We start from the raw sequence: 12811 nt of genomic DNA on the forward strand, positions 1-12811 counted from the left end.
CTCAAACTAGTTCTGGTCCTACAAAAAAAAAAAAAAAAAACTTCTGGTGATTTGATGGAGCTTAAAATCTTAAATCAAGCTTTTTACTTCATCGAACATGTACTTTCACTTCTTCACAACATAATGATCTGCATCTAATCAAGAGAACTGCAGATTAAGGAGGCTTCTTTGGCCCAGTTAAAATATTAATCTGGGGGTAAAATCAGAGAAAATGAGAAATTGCTTTGGCTTGAAGGGACATGGAGGTAAAAGAATATTTTGATTACTACCTGTCAGCAAAGATATGTCTATTCAATTTTGCATTGTTTTCTCGGTGAATGAATTCCTCTTGTTGCTGTCAATGGTTTCTGTGTAATTTGTTTTTTCTGGTGTTTCAGATATTCTTCATAGATTTTGTGACAAGAGGTCTGCATCTGTATTCCTAAATTCAACTAAAATTATTCACAAATTCTGAGCGTCACACATGAAAAATGAAGAACAATATAAAAAAATTAAAAATTAAAAACAAGAAGAAGAAATCTTTATTATCTATCTGATATCAGCTTTGTTAGATAAGGAAGTAGTGACCCTTCTGGAAGACATATATTTTCCCAAATTTGAGAGTTTATGATACAAAATTAGGCTAAGCGATGGATCTGATAAGGGCACGATTATTTATCAAAGACAATGTTATTACAACTTCTAACTTGGAAATTCCTCTTCATTTTTCCTACTAGCATCTCCCTCCATACCCTGCATTTCTGAATAGTGCTTGCTTTATTTCCTCAGAATTAATCATTGTTCTCTGCTCTGCATCCTGAAGCCATGAAAGAAACACAAGGCAAATTAAGCATGCACATTACTTAAAAATAAATTTGACTAACCAACTGAGTTGTATGCATACCTCTGAACATGAAGCTTGCAATGAAAAATCATTGAAGCAGCTTATAACACACTGTTGAATCTCAAGGCCAAGTGCTTCTATAGTGCTCACTGTTGAAAGCAACAATCCTGGCTTCGCTGCACAGCAGATGTCTATTCTGGTGCCCATGTCTCTCCTCTCCACATCAAACTGCATATATGGGCAATGAGGCCAAAATCAAAAGGGATTTTGGTTTTGAGGTCATAACATGCAAAATGGAACATCAATTTTAGTATTTTACCTTGGGAGAATTTCTCACCAAGACCTCACTTGAGTTTAGGTCCTTGTTGATGCCCAATAAGCTTAACTGATTTGTATTCTCCTCAATTTTCTCTTCTTGCAACTTATTGATTCTTTCCAAAAGCTCTTTCATGTAGTCTATTGTGTCTCCAAGTATAGATGTTCTGTCCATCTGCCAGTATTTTCACATCAAATTGTTCAATAAATCCTCATAACTAAGAAAAGAAAGGAAATTTGAACAAATGCACAACATAACTCACCTTGCTAATCTTGGGGACAATTGATCTGAGCATAGAAAGGCGGTCATTCAAGCGCTTCCTTCTTCTCCTCTCTGCCATTAGATTCTTTGAAGGCTGCCCTTCTATCTTCTTAGACTTGCTGCTGCAGTTTCTCTTTCCACCACACAATCCCATATTGAAAGCCACAGGAATGTCACCATGATCTGAAGTGATAGCAATGCCTTGTTGCTCCATCTCAACTTTGCAAGTACTGTTCTTGCTCTCTTCCATCTCCAAACAGCTGCTCTGGTTTTCACTCCCAAGGAAATTACCAAACTCCTCATCCTCCACCATTGAAGGGTAGTCTTGATCTTGAGGTGGGAATGGAGGGGTGTTGCTGTCATTGTTGTTGGTGTATGAGGAATCAATCTCAGATGGGACTGTGAGCACTCCACCTCCATCAACAAAAGGGAAGGATGAGCCTTGTTGCTCAGTGAGTAACGGGCATTCAAAGGTTGACTCAGCTTGTGTAGAGAACCCACCAAATTGAGGGTTTGATGAGGAAACCAGAGCTGGGTTCTCTTCAAAATTGGAATCAAAGCTCCACCCATTATTCATAGGAAAGAACTCATTAAACCCAGAAGAGTATGTGTTCCAACTCTCTCTTCTAATTGGAGCTAGTAGCTCCTCCAAGAACCCAAGTTGAGTAAGCTCCATCTCTCTCTTCTCTCTTCTCTCTTCTCTCTTCTCTCTACTACTGTTTAATGAAGAAGGCTTGTTTTTCTTGAAGAAACTCAAAGCAAGAGAAGCATTATAGGAAGCAATAGAGTGTTGTGTATGTTGTGTGTGAAGCAGCAGAACCTAAAAGAGGAGGTAAGCAGAGCTACACCACCCTAACAATGAAAAAAGGAATCTGCTTTTACATCTCATTTCTCTTTCTCTCTCTCAATCTCAAGGTGAATTTATGTCTTTTTCACCCAAATTATTAAACCAGACAAACTTGTAATTTTTAATATCAAAACCTTGAAAAAGCTTTGACCCACGAATCTGTCTGAACCCAAAAACTGATGCACTTAAAAGACTGTCAGGTATATTTTGTTTACTAATTTTCTTTCACTAATTTTCCTGCAACTTCTTGAATCTAACCGGATGAAAATAAGTCGGTAAGCAGTGATTTGATTGATTAAGGTTTTTAACTAACAATTTTGAGGTTATGGGTTTAAATCTTACTGACATACATATGTAAAGTGTGTGAATTATTAATAAAAAAGATTAAAAATAAAAAATAAAAATAAAAAAACTGGATGAACATGCAGAAATCATGCACTCTCTTTCAACCTTTCTACCTCACTCTAATCACTTAGCTAGAAAAGACTAGGTAGGCGTGGATAAATACGCCTTAAGTTGTCTCTACGTGGGATTAACAATGTGCTAATCTAATTTGTTCTATGTGATTAGTGCATGTAATCTGATTAATTAATTCTCATTTCCTGAAAAGGAATATTCAAGGAACAGAAAACAAATTCCTATTACGGAAGCTAATAATCTAATATTTTATCGTTTCTCTCACTTTTGGAATTTCTTGCAACTGTTGGATCATATCATGTGAAGGTGGTATTTCTCTAAGAATACAAGTACATTCCCACATAGAATCATATTAGTCTAATCCAAGATAGAATCATACTAATCTAATCCAGAAAAGCTTATCATTAATTTACAATAAAAAAATCTTTGGCACCGATAATTGTCACCATTTTCTCTAAAAATTCTAACCGTATATGTTAATTCTGAAATTTTAATGTTATGTGTTGAAGTTGTTCGTGTTCTTCAATACAAGAGGATGCAAACACATTTGACCTCCCATAATTTTAAGTCTATAATTTTATACATATTTAAGTGACTAAGTTGGACGACAACAAAAATTATAGCAAGATTTACTAACGAGTCGCCGTATCATAGAAAGTTAGTTCTAAATCATAATGTGTTGTCATGTCAAACATTTTCTCACGGGGAATGATCCTTCGTTACATGTTTTCTTCGACTATAGAACACCTAAAAATTGCATATAATTTACAGCAAGCTAAGCACATGCCAAAAATGTACTACATGCTAAAGAATAATAATCTTTACATGCGTTACCTGGAGAAACTTTTTATATTTATTGGACAAAGCTGCAGGTTCGATTCCTGATGTGATTAATTAAGTAATAATTAATCTGGTATTAGAGTCAAACAATTAATTCTCTAGGGCGCATCTTGTCTTATGTTTGTCTCAATTGAAAATGAGATGATTATGTCCTTTGTAATATGTTGGAAGGACCATTAATAAATTGTTAATCAACCTCAACGTACTGCATGTATGACGAGACTAATAACAATTAGTATATATATATGTTGTTCTTTTTTGTTTAGAGAAAGGTCCGTGTGAATGTGTCTTTAAATCTTGATTAGTGAAACAACATAATATAAAAGGAGACATACATATATAAAATCCTTAATGCAAGTACTACAAACATTAAAATAACGTCTACAAATAAGATTAGAAATCGATCCAATTAACGTGTTGCATGTAAGATTAGAAATCGATCCAATTAACGTGTTGCATGATGAACCTAAATTTAGTGCCGACGTACTACTCTAATATTAGAAAAATTCATTTGTTCGTTAAATTAAAGTTCTGCGCAATTGAATAATGTGAATCAAATATGTATAAGAAGGTTGAGACAAATTAAGATTACCTTAGAGTTTTTTTTGTTTTTTGGTGGCATTTCGTCCTACATGCCCGAGATTCCGGCCACCTTTATTTTATATTGTTGATAATATCACCGATTTGATGAATTATATTCCTGCTGAATTATGAGGATATTGCTTACGGGGATAAATGTCTTGAAAGAAAGAAGACTGATTATGGGTTGTTTTGGTCTTACACATTCGCGGTTCAACATCGATGATGGATCATTGGCACAACATCATTAGTGTTGAGAGTGACTGATGATATATACACTCTTGTTATTGCCTGTCATAATAACGTAGATAAATATATTTCATTAGCTTGCCAAACAGTGACAAAAATACGAGCTCATGTTTCTTAGTTGTATTCAACATTGATTGCTCATCATGTTATCAAAATACGGGTGTGTTTGATTGTTCATTCACTTTGCTTCTTTTCTTCTTTAGAAGATTTTAATCATTTTGTTTCGTTTCATTAGATGATCCATAGCTAAATGATGTGTACTTGATGACATTTCACCGTCACGAACAAATGAACATGCATCATCACCATCAAGCTAACATTATTCACTCATCCGAGTAATGATTTTAACACGTACGTTCGCATGCTCTAGTCCATTCTTCTTAAAATCGTAAAGTGAATTATAACCTTTCGTACTCTCTGTGACTAGAACCAACGGCTTTGTACTAGGATGATAACAACGTGGCCATGGCTGTAGGGTGGGGAGGTAGGACTTGACGTCTGGACGGAGGAGGAAAACAACGGCGGTGGCTGTGGCTGACGACGCCAAAAGATAAGCGGTTTTCGCAGATTCTGATGGTGACGAGATAAAGAAAATGACCTAGCTCGTTCACCTTACTGGTTAGTGGTATTCGTATGTACCCTAAACTTCGATGGGAATATATAAAACAGGTAGCAGCGGATCCAGTTTTGTCGACCAGTAAGGATCGGTGGTCATAGAGACCATCCAATCGACTCTTTCTCTCTTTCTCTCCCTCTCTCTTCTCTCTCTTGGATGGTCTTCATGACCATCAGATTGCATCCAATCAACTCTCTCTCTCTATTTTTCTCCCTCTCTCTTCTCTTCTCTTTCTCTCTCTCTTGATCGGATGGTCACGTCTTCTCTTTCTCTTTCTCTCTTGATTGGATGGTCTCCGTGACCACCAGGTTTCTGGTCGGCAAAACTAGATCCGGTAGCAGCCGAGTCTGATTGAGATAACCTCACCAGGTCCCTGAAACCCCGCCCACAATATTTTACCTCTCTGTCTCTCTCTCTCACTCTGAAACCAAACCGCTCTAGCTTTCTTTTCTATACGAACCCGTCTTTTCCAATCTCGCTTTCCCAATCTCTGTCCTTTCCCCAGATTTGACCAAGACCCCACTCCAGACCCCCTCGATTATCAGCTGCACTTTTGCATGAGACGAGCAGCTCAGTCAGTACCAGTAGATCAATCACTTATTTCCAGATTTACCCTTGCCATAGACACACATCTCTCTCTCATTAGTCCTTGGTTCCAACTTCCAACAGATCCAAAAAAAATGTATTAGAAAAAAAAAAAAACAAAGATCCAATTATCAGAGACACTGCTTTGAGATGTTGTACTGATCCAACTTTCTATCTCTTTCTCTTCTTCTTGGTGAAGATGGTTCACTTTTTTTATTTTTTGAATCTACCATCCTCTGGTTACAAAAAAATATCAAATCCTATAGATAAGAAAGAAAGCAGAAGAAAGTTCTAAGATGCGGGACGTTTAGGTTCTTTTACGACGTGGTTCATGAATTATGATGGTTCAATTCTAAGATCTGATGCGTGATCTTTTACAGATCGAGCAAGGTTGGTTCTAAACAGAGGAGGACAAGGAGAGACGAGAGAGAGAGCTAGGTCTCATGATTTGCGTTAACGACGTGGTGGACTGCGTGTGTACGTTAGCATTGCCCGGCCCCGTGGGGTTTTGGCCACCCCGTCGTTGTCGGAATTGTTTAATACGGATACTTATTCACTTTGATTCGAAACAAATGCGCCCGGACGTCAGTTTCCGGTTGCCGGGAAAAAGCTATATAAGTTTAATGATCTGTTTAGTTATTTAAGGCAGGTTATTGGGACAATGCCGGCATCCGGCATCGTAAGGCCGCCTGCCGGGAGGCGGGGATGCGTATGTCAAAGCTTGCAATTGCATGTGATAAGGATTAAAAAGGATCATATATGTCATTGTGCAGCAAAGTTGGGTCAGAAAAAGGCAGGCATATGTGTGTTCTCACTGACGATCGAGTGATTCGAGTCTAATCAGCACAAGAAAACTAGGGAAAGCCAAGACGACTACTGCTCGATCACCATAGAGCGGAGCCCTAGCTTTGCTAGCTTCATCAAAAGACGTGTAATTTGACAAACCTTCACTAGTCACAGTTATTCTTTCTAACAGTAAACACTAGTACACTACCACCTCATTTCTCATCAACTTCATTATCCACTCAGACCAAAAACTTGAGTGCTCTTTTTTTATTGAACTTCAGTGCTCTTGTTTCTAAACCATCTCGTCATTCTCGTGTAATTTATTCCCAAAAAATAAAAAACACCATCGTGTAAAGGTAGTCGCGATCGTATGGTGCTACACTGTTACCTTGTATGTGGCCAATCTAGGTGTTACCTTGTATGTATTTAGTATATTGTATATATAGTAGCAGTTTCACGGTAATCTTTTAAACGTCATGAACTTTAAACAAAATTTAGAGTCATAACGTTTAATTTGCTTCCGAAAATGTCATAAAAACAACATACAATGACTTTATCGGATAAATGTTATAAAATTGTTGTCATTAAAACCTTTTCTATAGTAGAGATCGAATCAAAGTTCATTTTCCACTGTATATATCGGTTTGTATGTGTCCGTACACAACTTCAACAACACTAAAGAAGAGATGCATATATATATATATACACACACACACACGGAGCCGTTCGAGAGTGGATGTCCGCACTCGGCTTAAAGTGTGGACATCTCTCCGTTTTCCACTGTCCGGCACTGACGAGGGCGCACCTCCACCCCAGCGAAAACTGGAATTCGGCGAACTCGCCGGGGAGAGAAAATGGTCGGGGATGCTGCTGGAGTCCGCTGGGGTAGAGGCACGCCCTCCCCGGTGCCGTACGGTGGCGAACGGAGGGACGTCTGCACTTTAGGGCCGATGCGAACGTGCGCCTCTGATCCAGCCTATATATATATATATATCGATCTTAATTATTATTCACTTTTACAGGATCTGTTTTCTGAAGCTAGCTCCCCTTGATCATTGAAGTGTTTAACAAGGAGATTCTATCTGGTACGCAAAAGTTAAGCACATGTGACAAGAATTGGAAGATGAAGACATGTACTATATACTAAGTTGTTACTCTGGCTTTGATAATGACATAACACTTGATCCAGATTTGGATTGTAATTTTGCAACATCACGCCATATCCATCATTAAGATATTGCTGCCTTGCCTATATATTTTTGCAAGTGACCATTTGCTTATGGTCAATAATTCAGCTATATATGGAAATATAAAAGAGAAAGCTAGCAGCTAGTTTCAATAATTGAGACACACGTATTAGAAAATGATGCTATTAATTCTGTATTATTAGCTGAATTTGGATTAAGCAACAAACACCGGCTGCATTAGCTTGGTTGGTTGGTATGAACATCAGAAAAGGACAATGGTATTATAGACTTTTAGGGAAAGATACTGTTTCCCGCAACATCTAAAATTCTAAATCAACTGGAATGTCCATGATAATAATTTTGTTTAATCAGATTAATTTGCACCGAAATATTTTAGTTTCTAGCTAGTTAGACCTGTTTTCTGGAAAAACATTGTCCCTACGTACGTGCCTTGCGGAGCAAATTACTCACAAGACAATATAACTAATGAGACTGATCGAAGAGAAGGAGGTGAATGGTTGTAAGCAAACTTGAAGCTTCAATTCAGCAGTGTGAATGATCGATACATAATTGGCTCATATGTGTCGAGAGACTGAAAAGGGACAGGACAGTTCATCGTAGATATCCAATGAAAAATTGTTGTCCCAGTATAATGTATACGTTTCTGTATATAGCATGCAGATCCAAAGAATGATTATAATGTATGTTACGAGAGTGAAGACAATTACTTATACTGATATACATTGTTGGATGCAGTATCGATCATCATCATTCAAGCTATTGCTTTTGGGTGAAGCAATCAAATTATACATGAACTTTACTTGTCAATCACTCACTAATTAAAAGTCAAATGGTAAAATCATGTATATATACAGCATGCCCTTCGATCTGGGTTAATGATGATGAATCATATCAAATCGTCTTAACATTCACATTTCCAACTGGGTTTTTGTTCCTGGCTAGGAATATATAGTTATCTCTGTTACTCGTAAAGTTTATATATCTAGCGGTGGAAATTTACCTAGCTAGGGTTTGTAGCACACTTGAAACCTATCTTAACTTTATCGAATCTAATTGAAATTTCCATGTCTTCTAATGTTTTACATTCACGTGTCAAAGTTACCAGATATATTCTGATCATCATTGCCATGAGTTTTGTCAAATTCATTATTATGAATTCACGATTCTTTTGCAGCCGATCAATAAGGATGGACAATGTTCCACAAAGGAAACCACACAATCCTATCAAGCACATAAAGTTGGATGTTAAAAGGTACGGAAAATGAGAGCAATATTGAGATATAAATCCTACGTTGAGAAAATGAGACATTGTGTGTGAGTTTATATATAAGAGTTTAGACAACTTCATTCATTACCGATTGGTTTTTAATATAAACCCTAAATTACTTCATCATGGTATCAGAGTCAGGTTACCTACGTCCACGTGTGAAGCCTAATAACCACACGAACGCCACGTCATCAAAAAAGTTGTCAACTTGTATGTCTTGAGAATTCATCACACATACGGAGACATGTTGAGATATGAATCATACATCATGAAAATAAGATATTGCTTGTGGGTTGGCGTCACCAAGAGCAATCCCTAGACCAAAATGAGATCTAGGAGCTCTGGCCGTCGCAAACTCTGTCACCTCTAAGCTGACCCTCGACGACTTAAAGATGTCAAGAATCGCAACCTCAAGATCGAAAAAGGCTGGAACAAGTTGCTGACCTGACTCGAGCTAGAGTCTCCCCTCAAGACCACCACACTCACCGAATACCGCCGCATTCGTATATCAAACTCAGGTCTAATCTGACACCTTAAAAACTGCAACCTCGACTAATGTAAAACAACAACAACTAGAGCTTCCCGGATCATAAGCCACCACAAACGAAAACGAAGCCTGCAGACGCGCCATACTCCCTCGTCGTCGTCCTCCCACTGCTGATCCTCTACCTAATCGGGGGACCGCAAGGTTACAGTCACTAGCTACCGAAACCTAGGTTTCACATCTTGAGGTCGATCCGATTGTAACTTCGAATATGAAATTCAAAGGGATCAAATAGGAAATGATGTATCTTAAGCACAAGGGCTATAACTCAGTTAGGTAGAGCTCTTATACGGTTGGGTGCCAACCTTAAGCCTGCTCAATATTGTTCCACTAGTTTTCTTTCTAGTGTTTGGAAACTAATCGGAAAATGTATTATACTTTCATCTCTTACGGTAAAATTTTTAGTAAATTAACTGAAAGTTTAAAATAAAGTAACTAATTTTACTCCCTCATCCTCCTTTTTATTTTCCCTTCAATATTCATTTGGATTAAATTCATTTTACCCCATAAGGTTTGAGATTAACTTCATTTCAGTCTCCGTTCTCTCAATTTTGAAAATTTACCCCCTAAATTTTCTAGAAAAAAATTCAGTTTACCCCCTAAATCTTTGGTGTCAAAATCAGTTCAGTCCTGATTTTTTTAAAAAAATCAGTTCGCCCCTTTAACTTTCGTAAACATATCAGTTGGTCTAATTTTTGAATTCCCCTTGAAATGTGACGTCACATAAGCCGTTGGAACTGACAAAGGGACCCATAATTCAGCCTTATCCTCTCATTTTTAATGAAATGTCTGAAATACCCTAAGTGTTTTTTATTCATTTTGCCAAATAGATGCTTTTTTTTATATTCTTTGATAATATTTTGTCAAATTAGCTATTTTACCCTTCTAAAAAGGGATAAAGATGAATTACAGGTCCCTTTGTCAGTTCCAACAGCTTTGGTGACATCATATTTCAAGGAGAATTCAAAAATTGGACCCGACTGATGTGTTTACGAAAGTTAAAGGGACGGACTAATTTAAAAAAAAGTTGCGGGACTGAACTGATTTTGGAACCAAAGATTTAGAGGGTAAACTGAATTTAATCCAATTTTATAATTTTCATCAGCTTTGTCGATTTATTAAAAGTCCGTCAAATTTGAACGTTAATTTTGACTTTATGGCTCACTTTAAGGTCTAAAATAGTCATTTAATGACAAAAGACACACTTTAGAGTCCATTTTCTAAGATTTCATGTTAGCATGTAGCGTCCAATTGGACGGAATCTTAGCAAATAGGCACGATTGATGAAAATTGAAAAATTCAAGAGGTAAATTTTCAAAATTGAGAGAATGAGACTGAAATAAAGTTAACCTTAAACCTCAAGGGGTAAATTGAATTTAACCCTATTAATTTATTCTTTAGAGGATCTACCTAACATCTTTTTGTGTGTTTTTGTCAAGTTTTCTCTATATTATTCAAGATATTTCAAATATATGATATATAAATTTATATCTAGGTAAAATAGTGACTTCCATATGATCGTTCACAACTTCATAATGTTCATTGATCCATTCTAAATTTTAAAGGTTACTTATTTGAACACAACTTCATTTTCATATATGGTTATGATGATGTGTAATTGAATTCAAATATTCATCATGAGAATATATGTGTCATTTTAATAATTAATAATAAATTTAAATGCCAATATGGTCAAGTAAGGCTGCAATGGTACCTTGTTATATATAAAGAACTGTCGTGTTGAAAAGAGATTTTAGAACATGAAAAAGTACCAGCATGTCAGAAACCCGGGGTGGAGAAGTTTGTCCATAGCGTTTGTATTCATTCTCCCAAAGGCCTTGTTTGTTTGCAAAGACAGTGTGATTGGAATATAATCCAAATTACCATATTAAAATGGTATTATATACTTTAAATTTCGGATAATTACTCATTAGTTGGTCATGAACACAAAATTTCAAACATTAGACTATACTTGGGCAGAGTTGAATGTGTCAAGTGGAATTGGCTTAATGTTTACATTTTTTTTTTTATCAAAATTTGTATCCGCCGTCGACCAAAAAAAAAAGGTGACAATGCAGTTTTATAATTTTGTTTTCGGACTGGTGAATCGGCTAAAGAGTTGGATTATGGATCGAGTGTATGTGTCTTTGTGCTTGTTCTGCCTATTTGTGAGATGCTGTCAAAAATTTCAGTTGTTCAAAAAAAACTTAATTCTGTTTTTTTCTTTTCTTTTCCTTGAAAGCATATGATCTTCTTTTGATCAAACACGGACAGCTAACAGAGGCATGACGAGAGTGAAGAGACTGAGCTAGGCTCAGGTGCTGTTTTATGAAAGCAGGCCCAAATTGATTATGGCCCAAATATATAACCGGCCCACAACTATGGGTCATGTAATTTCTGCCTCTGGAAAAAGAAAGTGCAATGAAAAATATACTCACAACCCATCACTGTATTATTTTCTCTGCATATCATAAACACAACCAATTACTCAACATCAAAATCTATCTTGAAATGCAGACATCAAATCATCAAATGTGTAGAGCATCTCCATATATTTTCATTTCTGGTTCGCTTCTCCTGTTCTAATGTAGAATTCCTTTGATGTATCAAACGATCAAGTGAACTCCATAAAAGAAATTATTCGTAAACCAATATTCTGGAAGCAAAAAGATTGTTCATCTAAATCAAGTAATCAACTAATGGTCTAATGCATTTAAGCCATTGATATTTGATACTTTGCTTGCCACATTGCATTCCTCTACACAGTTGAGCTTGAAGTTTTCCATAGTGGTGTGGGATGATTTACCAGAAATAGGAGCGGTATGGTCTCCTGCCCATTACTGTGTTATGGTTATTATAACAAGTCCATCCGCTGAGGCAAGCAAGTCCATCACCCACCCCAATGACCCCATGATAATGATTCTGAAAGGCAATATATTCCTATGTTTATTCATCTTTTGTAATTCTTAAGTTACACTGAGAGAGAAATCCTAGCAACATTATTTACCAGTTTTTCTTCGGTTCATTTAGTTCTGAAAATTAGCATGATCGAACCATCTACGTTTTACATTACTATCTGGAAACCATTAAATAAAAATACAATCTAGTTAAAATAGATCATAAAGCTTCACCGTCAAAAGCAATGAAAAACACTAATAAAATTGATCAACAAAGTTAGAAAAGAAAGTTGTTGATACACCTCGACTAGTTAATGTTATGTTCATAACTTATTTTTCAGCATTATTACTCTGAGCTTTCCTGGTTGGTAGTCTCCATGTCCTGCTAATCTTCTTGGTTTTATGTTTCTGTTGGCTTTAAGCTTCGTTCCTTCTCCATCCCCTTGTGTTTTGTTACAACTCGTTTTGTATCCTTGTACAAAACAATTCAAAGTTTCAAACCCTTCCAAAATTGTAATATATATAAGTAAAAATATGCAAAGCGGATCAGCTACTGGTCTTCTCTCTTCTGAGATG

The 12811-nt window shown here is 36.5% G+C and overlaps 1 protein-coding gene across 1 annotated transcript; it reads right to left on the bottom strand.

Moving 5' to 3' along the window:
- Nucleotides 1–571: 571 nt before the first annotated feature.
- Nucleotides 572–2135, bottom strand: LOC101305982 (transcription factor bHLH93-like). Its single transcript, XM_004288264.1, has 4 exons — nt 1402–2135; nt 1143–1313; nt 884–1051; nt 572–796 (listed from the first exon to the last, which is right to left on the bottom strand). The coding sequence occupies exons 1-4, from the start codon at nt 2074–2076 to the stop codon at nt 713–715; spliced, it is 1098 nt and encodes a 365-aa protein (XP_004288312.1). The 5' UTR covers nt 2077–2135; the 3' UTR covers nt 572–712.
- Between the last annotated feature and the right edge of the window lie 10676 nt (nt 2136–12811).

Source organism: Fragaria vesca, linkage group LG1 (assembly GCF_000184155.1).
Source record: "Fragaria vesca subsp. vesca linkage group LG1, FraVesHawaii_1.0, whole genome shotgun sequence".
In the NCBI taxonomy this organism is placed as follows: Eukaryota; Viridiplantae; Streptophyta; class Magnoliopsida; order Rosales; family Rosaceae; genus Fragaria; species Fragaria vesca.